We start from the raw sequence: 17,260 nt of genomic DNA, 5'->3' as shown, positions 1-17,260 counted from the left end.
AAATTGATTTGATTTAATTTGGTGTAGATTGCAAGTTATTTTCTTTCTATGTACAAATATATCTTCATTACAAAATAAAAGAAAATCTTCTACATCCGTGTTCTCTGTTTTCTCTTCAATCATGTTCCGATCCACAGAGTTGCATATATATATTTCCTTGTTTATGATTTATGAACAAATTATTTTTCTTACCATGGAAAAAAACAAACTAGTGATCCAATAAAACATAAAGTCTGCATTAGTTCCCAAAACCTACATAATTACATCAGTAGCCAAATACTCCCTAATCTCCAAATGAGCAATACAAACAATAACTATACATATATGTTGTTTTTCACCATCTTTCCATCAGATGTTCCTGGTCTAAAATCCTTCCTGAAAGGGCTGTCGCCAGGGCTGCTATGAAACCAGTGTTTCTCGTTAAGGAAGAAGCCAATATTTGTTCAATTGGAAACTGTTGAAATGATGTCTGTTCTTCAACTTCTGTGATGGTCGACTTTCTTGTGCTGCTGCTGCTACACAGTTCCGGTTTGATTAAATCAACACTTGCAGTGGGACTTGAAGCAGTGATGGAGTTCAAACCAGGATTTGCACATTGGTTCAAGCCCAGTGACACCTCGGTTTCACGAGGGCGAGGGTGGTTGTGCTCTCCTTCATAAGTAGCAACTAAAACAGAAGTATTTTCAATACTTCTTTGCACCTATATATATAGATAAAATAAAGTTATCAGCATATTATATAACAAATCATGCAAATAGTGGACAGGTTGGGGCAAAAAAAAAAGAAGAAAAAAGACAGAGAGATCGAGACAGAGTTTAGCTCACCTTCTTCTTTACTGGACAGTTTGGAGCAAAAGAGCACCTATAATAAGCTCTAGGAGAAGGGTTATCTTTAGTAACCTTTTGTCCGTATTTTCTCCACTGGTATCCATCTTTTACTACCTGGAAACACAAAGCAAAAGACACAAGTAGGGTTGTTAGTGCTAGTACTAGGCTTTTAAACAGGGTTTGAAACGAGACACAGTCTCTCTACGTATATTTGATTTTTTCACGACAGTGAATAACGAGAGCCTAGTGCATTGGATTAGCCCTTTTATGTATTAGATACGAGTTGAAGATGGAATTAATAGGGGCTGTTTCACAGATTAGACAAAAGCCTGTGGTTAGAACTTACAAGGCTCGCATCTGATGGATCTGTTTGAAAACAAACTTTTGAAACTTTTGTGTTGATTTCCTTTGGCCTCTTATATGAACCTCCATAATCGGAATTACAGATGCTCTCGGCGTTTCCCCTAATTCCTGTAACATTGACATAGTTCTCCATCTCGGCTTTTCTCTTCCCTAATTTGAAGGCTTCATTTTCAGCCTTCTTTTGCATCAATTCAGTTAAATGGCTTCTCAAAGAATTGTAATTCTCGCACATGATGGTCAGCATGTCTTTAAGCCTTTTGTTCTCCATTTTCATTCGATTTAGCTCTTCGATCAATTGATCACCCTGCAATCCCAAAGGCAAGGAAATTTTGTTTCAGTAGTTGGCAAAAAAATTGTAGCCAGTACAAGAAAAATTAGTGGTGATTAATTTCCCGGGGAAAAAAAAAAAAGTCTAGTAGTGATTGGTGAAGTGGTAGCATATATCATGATTAGTTCTTTTCACACTTCCACAGACAGAGGGAAGACTAAATATGATTTGGGGAAAAATTCAATTTAGTGTCCTAACTCCCAAGACATAATATCTAAGTCCATGTTCAATGAATATATAGGATTTAAATAACCCAAAAACATAAAATAGGAAGTGATCATAAAAGCAGTCTAATGTGTTCTCAAGAATAGTTTTTGGAAACAAAGTAGATTTAAGTCCCATACAAACGTGAGAAAAAAGTAAATCAGTCCCTTGGATGCATATTCCAATAAGAGTTTTAGGTTTGAGAATCATTATTGACTTAGTTCTATCATCCACTCACCTCTTCTTTCATCGATGGTGTGCTTTCAAAAATTAAGTCATGACCCTGAAACTTTCTCCCCTGATTCAACAAAGAAATGACAATTTATTTATTTATTTTTTGTTAGAGTTCACCAACTCAAAGAAGCGTTAAAGCAAGGAAAAAAAATATGGGTTTAATTGGTTAAAAATAAATAATTCTACTCACCTGACTTATTTCTTGGATCTTGAGTAAGGGACTAAGATTGAGGTCTATGTTGAGAGTTGAATCCATAATTGGGATTAATTATAAAAACACAGAATAGTGTAAAAATATAAGTGATTCAGAACAAGTGGTAATAGTCTTGTGTTGGTCAAGTGAATGAGAGGAGAAAGCTAAGAGCGATGACAAATATATAGAGAGGAGAAGAGAGAGAGAGAGTCTAGGTCCACGGTGGGTACCTAAGGAAAGTGGCACGAAATAGAGGTCGTCCTCAAAGAAGAGTCCTTTAAGTTTACACGAATTAAAGTCTTGAATTTCAAGTATTTTCAGCGTCAGATCAGGAATATAATAACTAGAGTCCAGATTGGATAATTCTGAACATTATAACGTTCACATTGACACCAATATTATCTGGTGGACTTTCGGCAGCTATGGTGGACTTTTATGCATCTCCTAGCCGTTTTGTCTTACAAAAACTACCTAGAATTATGGATCAGTTTGCGTTTACACACTCAAATTTATAGATAAGATTATAATGTAGTCCTTGATTTTTTCTATTTCATGTCGGCACCGCCGTACAATAAAAGTAGCCATCTCTTCTACTGTTGTAAAACAAAGCTGATTTTCATTCAACCATGATTCTGGTCAGGATTATGGGATGTACGCATGCATCTAGTTGGTGGAACTAAATTACAAGTGTCTCATATTTGTCATTGGATAAAACATCAGTTAGAACATACACGTGAGTACGCTTGATGTAACTATTGGAATTTATATGTTCTGGCATAGCAAATTTCTGTTTCGATTAAAGTGACATATTGTGGAGGGAAAAAAAACTCCCTCCAATAAGAAGCGCACACGTCACCACTACCCATATCTACATTCCAAGGACATATAAGGCCCATCATGCTCAAGCCCAAATTGAGGGTATTTACAGCCCAAGACCATTGTTAGTTATCCTCCAACTTCCATCAAGGCCGAATCAAGAAGTCATCAGCCCAGCTTGTCGTCAGCCCAGCGTATGAGTATTTAACATCCGGCCTGTTACCCAAGCCCAGCCGGATCAAAATATATTCAGCCCAAGAATGCGCAAATCCTACCATTTGAAGGATTTACTGTAGAAGGAAAATTCGGATAGGAAGTTCTATACAAGGCAATTTCTATGTATGGAAGATTCGACAATGGAAAGAACTCTATTAGAAAAGAATGGTTATATAGAAAGAATTGGAGGGCAAGCAACGCGAGTCCTACCATAATTTTGCAATCTTTTGTATATAAATAGAGGCTAAGACCTCCAATAAAGGATCAAGCAATTCCACACCTCTCTATACATCGTTCTTATTTATTTTTATTGTTTTTGAGTGAGTTGTTTTATTTTTCTCAGTCATTATTGGTTGAGCGAAATTTTGCACCTACACTTTGGCGCCGTCTGTGGGAATCGTATACAAACATACTCCCACTTGTTCTTCAAATTAAATCCTTTAGTCGTGTCTGGAATGTCAAACGGAGATTCAGCAATGAATCAACAGATAGAACTGATGCAAAAGATGCGAGAAGAGTTCTTGCACCAATTTGAGACACTCCGGCAAGCAAACGATACGAGTGTCGCCCAGATAGCTGCGCTTCAGCAGCAGACTCATACGCTGCACACGGCCATGGCCAGGCTAACGCCACAACCACCACCAGGCGATGCTGCGGTACCACCTCCCACCCGGAATTTACCTCCGGTTCACGAGCCTCCAGCCAACGAGACACCACCCAACGGGGCTCGACCTAGTGAGGCGCAGCAAAAGCAAGGGACGAGGTCCGAGGCGGTTGCTTCGGATAATCTCCCGCATCGCACACAGGCCGAACAGGCCGAGTCCAGCCATAGGCTTACGGTATGGTCCAATGGCGTTCCAGATGGCGCACGTGTACAAGATGCATTCGATGAAAAAAAGCTCTTGAGAGTCCAGACACCAGCCGAGATGGCTAGAGAACACAAGAACTCCTTGGTCAAGACCCCCTTTACTGACGAGGTGTACCTTGTGGAGAAGCCGAAGAAATTCACTATGCCATCCTACACCCAGTTCGATGGGGCAGGCGACCCTTCTTGGCATCTTGATCATTATGCGCAAAAGATGGCATTGGACGATCATAACGATCCGTGGATGTGTAAGGTTTTTCCTACCAGTTTAACCGGAGCAGCGTTAGAATGGTTCAGGAATAGGCCACACAAGTCTATCCCTAACTATGAGACATTGTGCACTATGTTCTTTGCCCAGTATTGCGGAAATAAGAAGCAGAAGAAAAGTATAGCCAGCCTTTTTACCATAAGGCAAAGGAAGGGAGAAACTCTGCAAGATTTTTTATCCAGATTTAACATGGAGGCCTCGGAGATAGCAGATTGCCATCCTGCCACGGCAATCGAAACATTTAAGTTGGCAATGATCCAGGGAACCAAGTTTCACACATCCTTAGTCAAATATTCCCCCCCGGATATGCAGACTTTGAAGGGCACAAATCTACATTCGGTTGAAGGAAAACGTAGCTTACCGTGCGCAGCACGCTACCCTCGTCACAGTGGAAAACAAGTCTCGAGAGAAAGCTGCGAGCACAAGGATGCAGAAGGTTCCTCATACCGCCACACAAGCCACCCAAGCGTTTGAGAAAAGGCGAATGACAGAGGACAGGCTTACCCCTCTTTGTACTACCTTGGCGCGCCTATTCTAAGAGAATAAGACGAGGTTCGCGACTCTTCAGCCCATGAAACAACCCTTGGAGCAGAGGGACAAAAACAAACATTGTGCCTACCATAGAGATTATGGGTATACCACCAATGACTGCAGGTCCCTACAGCGACAGGTAGAAAGCATGATAACGAGAGGAGAATTGGTGGAGTATCTCGCCACGAAGGAGCACGTAAAACCTCGGGAGGTTAACCCTCGACGGGTAGAAGGCAGTCAGGTAAAGGTTATCCATGCTATTCACGGAAGGTCGGAGGATGATGAAGAGTCTGAAGAGTTGTACAGATCCAGGCTGCGAGAGGCTCATAAGTTACGAAGGTTGTCTTCGGTAAACACGGTTGCACCAGGCAGCATCAACATTGGATTCGGTAACAACGATCTTTCTAGAGTCCAGCGCCCACATGAGGACCCCTTGGTCATCAGCCTCCTGGTAGCGAATTACATGATCAGGAGAGTGCTGATAGATCCGGGAAGTAGCGCCAACATCATTACAAAAACAGCTTTTGATCAGTTGGGGATTTCACTATCATCCATCAGGCCAACTTCCGGCCCCCTAATGGGATTTGATGGTACTAAGGTGAATCCGCTTGGGGTGATCGATCTATCCGTTACTGCAGCAAAGAGAACTCTGTAGGAAAACTTCGTCGTGACAGAGATTCATCCATCTTATAACCTCATTATGGGAAGAGGTTGGATCCATCGTATGAACGGAGTCCCTTCTACACTTCATCAAGTAATGAGGTGTTTATCCCCGGATGGCAGGGAGGTCATCGACCTCTGGGGAGACCAGGTTGCTGCCAAAGAATGTTACATGCTAACGCTACACGAAGCAAAGAAAGTGTCGAAATCACCTCAGTCAGAGGCGAATCCCAAAGATGCAATCAAATAGCAGTTACAGTATCCTCTGCCCAAGTATCTCAGGGCAGAGGAAAAATCCGAAGCTGAAGCACCTACCGAGGAGTCCCTCGAAGCTATAGAGGTAGTCCTCGGAGACCCTCAGAAGATCACCTACATTGGCTCAACTTGCACAGCCGAAGAGAAAGAAGCATTGATCGGGGTTATTCGGTGCAATTCGGATGTCTTTGCCTGGGATCACTCGGATATGGTGGGGATCAATCCTACAGTCTCATGCCATAGTTTGAGGGTTAACCCAGAATTCAGGCCAGTCAAGCAAAGGCACCGACGGTTCGCACCTGAACGGAATCGCATAATAGCCGAGGAGGTAAATAAACTGTTACAAGCAGGATTTATTCGAGAGGTGCAATACCCACAATGGCTCTCAAATGTAGTAGTCGTTCAAAAGAAGAATGGGAAATGGAGGGTATGCGTAGATTATACCAACCTTAACAAAGCTTGCCCAAAAGATAGCTTTCCTCTGCCCAAGATTGATCAAATGGTGGATGCTACGACGGGTTATGAAAGGCTCACATTCCTCGACGCATACTCCGGCTATAATTAGATTCCCATGAATCCTGAAGATGAGGAGAAAACTGCTTTCATCACAGAAATGGGCACTTACTGCTACAGAGTGATGCCCTTCGGTCTAAAGAATGCCAGAGCCACCTACCAGCGACTTGTCAATAAAATCTTCAGTAATCTGCTGGGCGATACAGTTGAAGCCTATATCGATGATATGGTGGTTAAAAGTATACGGAAAGAGGACCACCCGAAGCACCTCCAGGAGGTCTTTGATACTCTCAAGAGATACAATATGAAGCTGAACCCCACCAAGTGCTCCTTCGCCGTTTTATCAGGACAGTTCCTTGGGCACGTCGTAAATAAAAGAGGAATAGAAGTAAGCCCAGCTCAGGCAAAGGCACTCATACAGAACCAGGAGCCGAAAACCCGCAGGGAAGTGCAAGTTCTAACCGGCCGAATTGCGGCTCTCAGCCGATTCATATCCCGATTATCTGATAAGTATAAACCTTTCTTTGATGCTATTCGATCCAAAAACAAAGATATGTGGGGACCTCAGCAGCAGGAAGCTCTCAATCAATTGAAAAGCTACATGACAAAACCCCCAATCCTTTCTGCTCCAACGCCCGGAGACACTCTCATCCTGTACCTGGCAGTATCGGCTGTAGCAACAAGTGCAGTGTTGATTAAAGAAGAAGACAAGGTTCAGCACCCAATCTTTTACACAAGCAAAACGATGACGGATGCCGAGACACGGTACAGCAAGACAGAAAAGGTAATCCTGGCGTTAATTTATACCAAGAGGAAACTTCGACATTACTTTGAGTCTCACAACATAGTGGTACTTACAAGTTTCCTTATACGGGCTATCCTAGCTAAACTAGACCTGTCTGGTCGAATTACAAAATGGGCTATTGAACTTAGCTCTTTTGACATCACCTATGCACCGAAGGTATCTCACAAGGGGCAGTCGGTAGCGGATTTCCTACTAGAGTACGAAGATCAACCTGAGGGACCGACACTTCCAGAGCCATACTGGGAGTTACGAGTTAATGGCTCGTCCAACCGGAAAAGGGCAGGGGCCGGTATTGACATCACAACACCCGAGGGTACCAAGCTGCAGCAGTCAATTTTGCTAGATTTCCCATCTACTAATAACGAGGCCGAGTATGAGGCAATGCTCGCCGGACTTCGGCTAGCTAAACAGCTACAGGTACGATGTTTAAAAGTTTTTAGTGACTCACAGCTTGTGATCAATCAAGTGACAGGGCAATATTCTCCCAAGGAGGAACGTATGAAGTCGTACAAAGATGCTGTAGAGAGTGCTATCCGAGAATTCGATCAAATCGAGTTCCATCAGGTACCACGAGATGAAAATGCCGAAGCAGATCAATTGGCCGCAGCCGCATCATCTTCAGATGAAGAATTGATTCGACTTGTTCCAATCGATGTTCTCGAAGGACCTAGCATTAATCCCCAGCAAGAGGTGATGGTGATCCTGGAAGTACCACGCGAGCCCTGCTGGATTGATCCAATCGAAGCCTACCTCAAGGAAGGGGTTCTCCCGAATCAGAAAGCTGAGGCAAGGAAGCTTAGGCTTACCGCGGCTAAGTACGCCATCATCAATAACCAGTTGTATCGAAGGTCATTCTCCGGCCCCTATCTCAAGTGTGTAACCCCTACTGAGGCTCTCACAATTCTAAAACAAGTTCATGAAGGAGATTGTGGAAACCACTCCGGAGGAAGATCCCTTGCACACAAAATTCTAACCCAAGGTTATTTCTGGCCATACTTGGCTCGGAATGCCGAGGAATACTCTAGACGATGTGACAAGTGTCAGCGCCATGGTCCATTAAAGCACCAACCTGCCAAGGGTTTGCACGCCATGGCTAATCCATGGCCGTTCGCCCAATGGGGGATTGATATAGTAGGACCATTGCCCAAAACCATGGACAAAAAGGAGCATGTGCTTCTGGCTACGGATTACTTCACCAAGTGGGTGGAAGCTGAAGCCTTCTCTAGCATCACCCACGAAGAAGTAAAGCATTTCATTTGGAGCAACATTATTTGCCGGTTTGGGGTACCAAAAGTCATCGTAATGGACAATGGTAAGAACCTCGATAACAGAAGTACAAGGAAATTCTTTAGCGAACATGGAATCTTGCAAAAGTTGGCTGCAGTTAGTCATCCACAAGGCAATGGGCAAGCTGAAATAACTAATTGCACGATATTCGGGTGCTTAAAGAAAAAATTGGAGAAATTGAAGACAAAGTGGTACGAGAATCTCCCTCAAGTGCTTTGGGCCTATCGAACCACTCCAAGACGACCCACGGGAGAAAGCCCATTTGCTATGGCATATGGATCCGAAGTTGTCATTCCCACTGAGTCCATAATCCCAACCCTTCGGACATCCTTGGTACTGGAGGGGAACAATGAGCAACAACTCGAACATAGCCTTGATTTGGTGGACGAAAGGAGAGATGCAGCAGCAATTCGACTCGCGGCATACCAACAACAGGTGTGTAACAGTTATAACAAACGCGTCAGGTTCAGGAGTTTTGTGGTAGGCGATTGGGTTTTGAAGCAGGAGACAGCTCATGTAAAGAAACTGGAACCTAATTGGACCGGACCCTACAGAGTTACCAAAGTAGTGGGGAAAGGAGCATATCGTTTGGCCGAAGCTGGCGGACGTCCCATTGCGCGTCCTTGGAACGCAATACACCTGAAAAGGTATTTCCATTAGTTAAGTTTGTCAATTTTGCTACAAGTTCTTCACAAATAAGGCTGAATATGTCCACAGTCAGCCAAACTTTTCTTTATTTTGCTTCTATATTCAATACAACTCCCCTCTATTTTTGTTTCTTTTTATAAAAATGGGGGCATACGAACTCTATGATTACGCAACTTTTATGCGCATGCCAAGTCGCACTATGCGTTAGAAGCAAAACATTTACAATGATTTTTACACAAAAAGAACAAAAACACAAACACAAAAACCAACTTGCACACAAGACACAAAACACATGAATTATGGCCCAGCATGCTTACACAAGCTATCCCACATCGACAAAACAGTATGTGCCACATTTTGTTATATATGGGAATATTCAAATAGTTAATTACGGTGTAAGGAGGGCCCACTGGTATTTAAGGCTGTCAGGCTCAATACCAGAGGCATTCCTTACACCGACTTTTTTGACAACATTTAGTCTATGTCCTACATCGAATAGAAATAGAAAAGAAATGCGGTTCATATATGCGTGGTCCACAACATTTGGTTGCCAAGAAGGGAGTATCAGTGGAGGCAGGTCTCTAAAGTCAACAAATGGAGAACTTCACAGCCACTGTTACTCGCTTTCTTGGCCTCCTATCATTTTTGAGTCTTCGGCCTCATAATAAGTGATTTGAGGAAAAATATGAGATAAACCTCCCCTCAGGCTCAGTGCCGGGGAGTAATTCATTCGCCTCGGACCTTAAGTGTCCTGTTCGGCACAACCTCCCCTCAGGCTCAGCGCCGGGGAGTAGTTCTCTCGCCTCGGACCCTAAGTGTCCGGCTCGGCAAAACCTCCCCTCTGGCTCAGCGCCGGGGAGTGATTCATTTAAACCTCCCCTCAGGCTCAGCGCCGGAGAGTAAGTCATTCGCCTCGGACCCTAAGTGTTCGGCTCGGCGAAAATCTCGCCTCGGACCCTAAGTGTCCGGCTCGGCAAAACATCCCCTCTGGCTCAGCGCCGGGGAGTGATTCATTTAAACCTCCCCTCAGGCTCAGCGCCGGAGAGTAAGTCATTCGCCTCGGACCCTAAGTGTTCGGCTCGGCAAAACCCCCCCCGGCTCCACGCCAGGGAATGTATAATTCGCCTCGGATCCTGAGTATCCGAGACAGCTTCGGACCCTAAGTGTCTTATTCAGCAATACTCCTCGCCTCGGATTCTGAGTATCCGAGACAGCTTCGGACCCTAAGTGTCCTATTCAGCACTAGTCCTCCACACTCAGTGCCGAGGAATAATTCGCCTCGGATCCTGAGTATCCGAGACAGCTTCGGATCCTAAGTGTCCTATTCAGCAATATTCCTCCACACTCAGTGCCTAGGAGTAATTCGCTTTAGACCTCTGATACTCAGATCAGAACTCTTTCCTCCGGACTCCAAGTGTTTACTACCTTGTGTATGCGGATATGTCATAAGTTCATCATATTCCACCCCACATCAGGAACACATGAGAAGGAAATAGTATGTATACGTCTACTGAAGGCAAGTAGAAGGCGAGGAGGGTTCATTTAACAGTTAAATCATTGTCCATACGACTCATCCTGCGATATCAACTAAACTGTTAAAAGGATCTCCTTCTTCCCACAATCCTTGCGTTTTCACGAATAACATAAATCTGAAGCATAAAGACAATGTTTAGTGTTTAAACACATTACCAGTCAGAGAAATATGAACAGTATCAAGAGCATACAGCAAAAACAAGTCAGGCAAGCCTAAAACGAAAAGTTATATTCATTATCCCAAAACAGGCTGTTCATAAAAACAAAATACATAGTTCTACTTCCTCTTCGGATCGAAGGGAGTAGATTCAAAAGCATCCACTACATTAGGACTTGAGGTAGCCGCAGGCGCAGGGGAGCTAGGAGTACCCTTCAGGTGTGCCTTCACCATCTCGGCAAAGCGAATTTCAGCTTCCAAAGCCTCTGGCCCTTCATCGTATGGGAAGTGCACCCCCACCTGCTTGTCAAAGGCGTCCGGATCCATCGTCTTAGGGCCTGAGCCCTAATTATAGCCAGACCGGAACGCTTTAGCACTAGCCAGGTGCGCCAGACAGGAGTAGCGCCCCTGCATTTGCTTCCCCGCCTTGAAGCAAGTAGTAAGAGCCTCGGTCAGGCGTTGAACCTCGGCTTGAAGAGAATCCACCTTAGCCTCAGAGGCTGACAACTGCCTCTTATACGCATCCTTGGCTTCAGAAGCTATCTTCAGATTGGTAGAGGCAGTAGTGGCTCTCTTCTCTGCATTGTCAAGATCCTTTTCCAACTTCTTGATGAAGAGGGATTGAGCTTCAGCAGTGGCGCAGAGGGCCATGGTGTGGTATAGACTCTGTTTAACAGGGAAGCAAATATAAGCATAAATAGAAACACAAGCAAGCAAGAGTAACATAATTCTGAAGGTGCAATGCGAACCTCTATGGCCCGGACTGGGGCAGAGGGGAGTAGTTGCTCCAACCCCATTTGGCTGATGGCTTCCTCGTCCTTTGGGAGCCACATTCCTCGAGCCACCGCCAGTGCAGCTGAAGGGTCTGTAACCACAGAATCCCCTGAGTGTAGGACTGACTTGTCAGCCCTGGTGAAGGAAGGAGTCCAAGGAGCCCCAGTCTCAGCAAGAACAAAGGCCCTGACTTCATCTTCAGGTTCGGCCTCTCCAGCTTTTTTCCCTCTGCTTTTAGAGGGGACTTTGCCCTTGCCAGAGGAAGAGGGGTTGAGGCGAGATTTCTTCAATGGTGGTTCCTCAACCTCCACCTCATCCTCAGTTGATCCAATGACGACCAAGGGTTGGGCATCTCCGGCTTTCTTTTTTAAAGCCTCAGCCCGCCGTATTTCCTCCTCGGTCATAGGGAAACTGTCAAAGGATGGTAAAGCCAGATCCATGAGGTCTGCAGCAACGGCACTGGAAGCAATGTCCTTGAGGTTGGAGGAAGTTAGCAGGTCCTCGATAGGTGAGGGGTCACTCCAGACTCGTTCCTCAAGAAAAGAAAGTCTGTTCCTTGCTGCGGAGGCTGGGAATGTAGCTGAAAAAACACCAAGAAATTCATAAATACGGCGAAATATTAAGACTTGGCAAGGAAAACAGCCAGAACACTTGGTATGAAGGGAGGTTAAATATTCTATACCTAATTTCCCGAATTTGCGCGGAATGGGAAGCGCAATTGATTGGGACACGAACCATTTTCCTTTAACTACAACCATCCTTTCTTTCAATTTCTTTTCGGATGAAGGAAGGTTCGTGCATATCCTTTGATGAAGGGGAGAGGTAAAAAAGAAGCGACCAGGCTCGGTCCCATGCTTAGATATATTGTAAGTAAGCAGAAGGTCGGCAAGGGTCAAATCCAGAGCCTCTAATTTCCGGCGCACCAACAACGCCGAAAGGATGCGAAAGAAATTGGGATTTACTTGAAGGGGGGCAAGACCTAGCTTATTGAAAACTAAATGATAGAAGGGATGAAGAGGGAATCGGAGGGCGTTAAGGTGCCCTACCGAAAGAAGCAACTCATCCTCCTCAATTCCCTCGCCGGAGGTGAAATCGGCACCCTCGGGATATTCTGCAATGTCTACTCCTTCAGGAACATCAAATTCTTCCATTACCGAAGCAATAGAGAATTTGATGCGGCGAATAGAGATGATTGCTTTCTTCTCTTCATGGGTAAGAACGTAATCAGAGCCTGAGGTGGATGTTTCGGTTGGAAGAGGGGAAGTACCTGATGGATTCAACGAAGGGCGATCTGTAGAAGCCCTAGGAGGGGGAGCCCTAATGCGAATGGGGGAAGATGAAGGTGTGGATTCAGAATCCCCAAGGTCTACACGTTCGGGAGTAGATGAAGTACTCATAATAAAAGATTGAAGAGAAGGATGTGAAACTAACCTGACAAAGCGATGGAATGAAGGACGCAGAAGTGCAGCAAGGGCAAATGTAACTCTTGCAAAGTCTTGTGTGACGGATTAATAATGAAAGACCACGAACCGTTTCTGAAGCAAAGTAAAAACCGGTTTCAATTCCCTCTTTAATAGGAGCCGTCACTCAATTAAAAATGAAATTTTGGGCAAAGTGTGGAGGGAAAAAAAAACTCCCTCCAATAAGAAGCGCACACGTCACCACTACCCATATCTACATTCCAAGGACATATAAGGCCCATCATGCTCAAGCCCAAATTGAGGGTATTTACAGCCCAAGACCATTGTTAGTTATCCTCCAACTTCCATCAAGGCCGAATCAAGAAGTCATCAGCCCAGCTTGTCGTCAGCCCAGCGTATGAGTATTTAACATCCGGCCTATTACCCAAGCACAGTCGGATCAAAATATATTCAGCCCAAGAATGCGCAAATCCTACCATTTGAAGGATTTACTGTAGAAGGAAAATTCGGATAGGAAGTTCTGTACAAGGCAATTTCTATGTATGGAAGATTCGACAATGGAAAGAACTCTATTAGAAAAGAATGGTTATATAGAAAGAATTGGAGGGCAAGCAACGCGAGTCCTACCATAATTTTGTAATCTTTTGTATATAAATAGAGGCTAAGACCTCCAATAAAGGATCAAGCAATTCCACACTTCTCTATACATCGTTCTTATTTATTTTTATTGTTTTTGAGTGAGTTGTTTTATTTTTCTCAGTCATTATTGGTTGAGCGAAATTTTGCACCTACACATATGTTCCTGACGTTTCTGAAATATTTATGTTTTATACAATTAGTGAATTCAATATATTATATTACGATTCATTATAGAATTGATAGTGTCCATTTGATTACAAAAGATATTTATATATATGTATGTGATGGCAATTAATGCATGATATATAAATAATAATCATAAATGGTTTATAGTCGGTAATTATGGATGGACTCATAATTAATTAAGATTTGAACTGGATCCGCGTTAGGTTGAGATATATTGCGAGAGCCGTCGTATGCAATTGCTCCCTATCACCGTCATGACATTTGACTCTTAAGTATGAGAAAATTATAGACTCTTTTATTAATTAATAATTACTTTGATTTGTTCGGCAGATTCTTCGGAATCCTTAGACTGACACTTTGGGTAGTTAGGTAATTAATAATTAGAGGGTTATATTTTCAATATTTGCATCATTGCTACTTGTATTTATTTTGTATTGATTATGGTTGATCACAAAGTAAATTCGAAGGCCTTCGTGTGTTTTTAGACAAAATGATTTATTATATATTTATTTATTTAAATTATTATTTTTGTCAAACAAATGTTTTATTGTGATCGAGCCAGAAATAATCAAAGGTACCAAAATAAATATATTAATTAAGTAGTCGGATTGATGGTTTTATTTATCCGATAACTAATTATGCATAGAGGAGTCAAAGTGCAAATTTGACTTAGAGATTATTTATTTATTTAATTGGAGTTCAATTAATTTCTTTTAGTGGAGTAGAAATTAATTTATGAATTAATTAAATTGGGTTCATGGACCGGGCCAATTATTAATTCATTGTAGCCAATAAAATAATAGGTCCAATGGATTCTCACTCATAGCCCAACTTGATATTGGAATCATATTAGATTTGAGACATATGAATTAGAGATTGAGAAGGATTTGTTATTTCATTTTCTTTATTTTTATGTTGCCTATAAATATACATGGTCTATGTATATTTTGGGGGTGATTTTTTTTGAAGAAGGAAAAAGGAATAAAATTTCTCTCTCTAGAAAATTAGGGTTAGTGTTCTCATCTAATGGAGGCTCCCACAAGCCTAGTTTTCCAAGGTCATTCATGGAGGTTTATGAGTGATTTCTAAAGGCAAGACTATTACCAAGATGATGGAGATCCATGGAAAAGGTGTCTAGCAAAAGGGATCTACAATAAGTGAGAACATTCACTTTAGAGGAGAGATCTAAGGTTTACTCAAACCTTGATGTAAGTATTCAATCTTTTAATTGAATGATACATCATATTTTATTTTTGCATAAAACTTGTCTCTGTGTGATGAATCAAGATCTATGAATTTAAAATCCCTCGAAAAGTTTTTAAACTAGCACGTTTCCCTACAGTAACGACCTTCACTCTAGTCAGACATAATATTATTCGTTTTTTGCTCTCCTTGATTAGAGACATCCTGGTACTACTGCAGGTTAAGTACGCATAACTCCGAAGTTCTGGTGGGTTCACGACCATCACGGTTTTAAAAAGCGCTGTGCTATAGAAGGGTGTTAAATTTATATATAGTATTTACCCCATCAACACCCACGCGATGTGGGATTGTGCACCTGTAACTCGCTTAGTGTGATAGTCTATTGGTGCCACATGCACACGCTCACGCTCACACTCACACACACCCACCCACAAGGTCGTCACAATCACCCCCTTTGGCGCCCAATGTCCTCGTTGGCCACACTTCTGGCTGGGTTAGGCTCTGATACCATTTGTAGCAACACTCACCCTATCTAGACACAATATTGTCCCCTTTTAGTTTCTCAGGACCAGAGACTTCCCAGTGAGTCGCCCATCCAGGTTAAACATGTTTAATTCCGGAGTTCTGGTGGGTTCACGACCATCACGGCTTTAAAATGCATTAAGTTTTATTAAAAAAGTAAATGATAGTTAAATTTTATTTTTAAAAAAGGAAACCTAATTAATAACAGTGACAATACTTTTTTTTTCGTGGAAGGTAGGGGTGACAATACTTGACATAGAAGTCACATAACTCGTCAACACGACTTGAACACAATAAGGCTAAATGTATTCAGTTTGATTAGGGTTGTAGAATTCCTTCATGATTTTTCATATCATTGTATGAAAGGTGAATCGATCACTATGAAGGGAATAGAGTGTTCATTTAGCATTTGTGCTTTTCCAGCAACCCGTTTACAAAAATTGAGGAATAAGCTTGACGTCTGCAGCAAGGGGACAAAGAGTCACAGGTTTGAGACGTCAACAATTAGTTCTTTGTAAAGTAGAGAGGGTATAAGCCTGAGTCAGAGTTTATAACTTTACTTCTAAATAGTTGATTGTTTTCGCCAGAGACAATAAGGCTAGGTCTCCATGGTTTTCTCTCGAAATGATTTTTACGCTAAATATCCTGGTATTATATCTCAAACTTTATTTTACTTGCTTTATTTTATCATTTTATTTTGTGATTGTGGATTTTTTATGAATAATTATCGTGAATAAATGAATCAATCACAAAAATCAAACAAGTTGATGACCCTCTCTAGGTCATTAATACATTTACTTTCTTCCGCACCGATCAACTTTCTCTCTCTCTCTCTCTCATTTACTAATATATATTAAAATTTATTTTTTAAAAAAGGCAACCTAATTAATAGCAGTGGCAATACTTTTTTTTTTTTTCCCTAGAAGGCAGCGGTGACAATACTTGACATATAAGTCACATAACTCGTTAACACGATTTGAACACAATAAAGTGATAAGTAACATTTAGGTTTGGTTTAATCGTATTCGGATTATAATTGTGTTAATATGAATTGACATGCTAATTAAACATGTGTTTTTAACCTGTCAACCTGTATATAACCCGATTAGACCTTAATCACCCTATACATGTCATGTTCGTATTAGAAATGATCTATTTAACTTAACTTGTGTGTTCAAAATGACATTTTTAACAAATTGGATTGTATTCGTGCTAATTTAATGATAATAGGATAAAATTTCAAATAAACGTTTCTTCTCATGCAGGTATTGATTCATTTATTACCGTGTTGTTGTATTAATTATTAGTGTAATAATCATATCATGTTCATGTCAAAATTTGTTGTCATTGTATTCGTGTCGATTGATATAAGAGGATGCATATGTCTTGACACGATAACATGAATGGTCTCCCCTATTAATTAACTTTGTAAGGAACTAATAAGAAATAAATAAATAAAACTGACAATCTCTCACATGAGAACATTCAAATGACCACCGACCTCGTCCATTAAATGAAAGTTCGGTATTATTTTTAATAACTCAATTTAACGTTTAATTCTAATTGAATTGACGACTTAACCAATTAAGTGGGTTGAATAATGGAATTTAAATATCACTCAAAATAAATAAATGTCACTTAAATTCAAATAAAATTTTAAATAATAAATATCACTTTTCATTAAATGCTAAAATTCTTAAAAAATAAAAAATATTTTAATTAATATTTTAAAACTTTAATATTTGAAATTTAACTATAAAAATTTTATGCGTTAATTTTTAATTTTATCAAACCACACCGAAACTCTTCGGT

The 17,260-nt window shown here is 41.6% G+C and overlaps 1 protein-coding gene across 2 annotated transcripts; it reads right to left on the bottom strand.

The window, feature by feature from the left end:
• Positions 1 to 212: 212 nt before the first annotated feature.
• LOC132304529 (probable WRKY transcription factor 40) lies at positions 213 to 2,378 on the bottom strand. Of its 2 annotated transcripts, XM_059802256.1 has the most exons (5): positions 2,147 to 2,371; positions 1,961 to 2,020; positions 1,174 to 1,494; positions 825 to 941; positions 213 to 700 (listed from the first exon to the last, which is right to left on the bottom strand). In XM_059802256.1, exons 1-5 carry the CDS (start codon positions 2,210 to 2,212, stop codon positions 335 to 337), a joined length of 930 nt encoding a protein of 309 aa, XP_059658239.1. In that variant the 5' UTR covers positions 2,213 to 2,371; the 3' UTR covers positions 213 to 334. The 2 variants fall into 2 exon arrangements, with proteins under 2 accessions (XP_059658239.1, XP_059658240.1); XM_059802257.1 differs by lacking the exon at positions 1,961 to 2,020 and having other exon boundaries at positions 2,147 to 2,378.
• Between the last annotated feature and the right edge of the window lie 14,882 nt (positions 2,379 to 17,260).

Source organism: Cornus florida, unplaced genomic scaffold (assembly GCF_030987335.1).
Source record: "Cornus florida cultivar Cherokee Brave unplaced genomic scaffold, ASM3098733v1 CherokeeBrave_3.0.0_Hap2_Chr04, whole genome shotgun sequence".
In the NCBI taxonomy this organism is placed as follows: domain Eukaryota; kingdom Viridiplantae; phylum Streptophyta; class Magnoliopsida; order Cornales; family Cornaceae; genus Cornus; species Cornus florida.
Note: the sequence above shows the minus strand (reverse complement) of the source record. Positions and strands in the feature narration are given on the sequence as shown.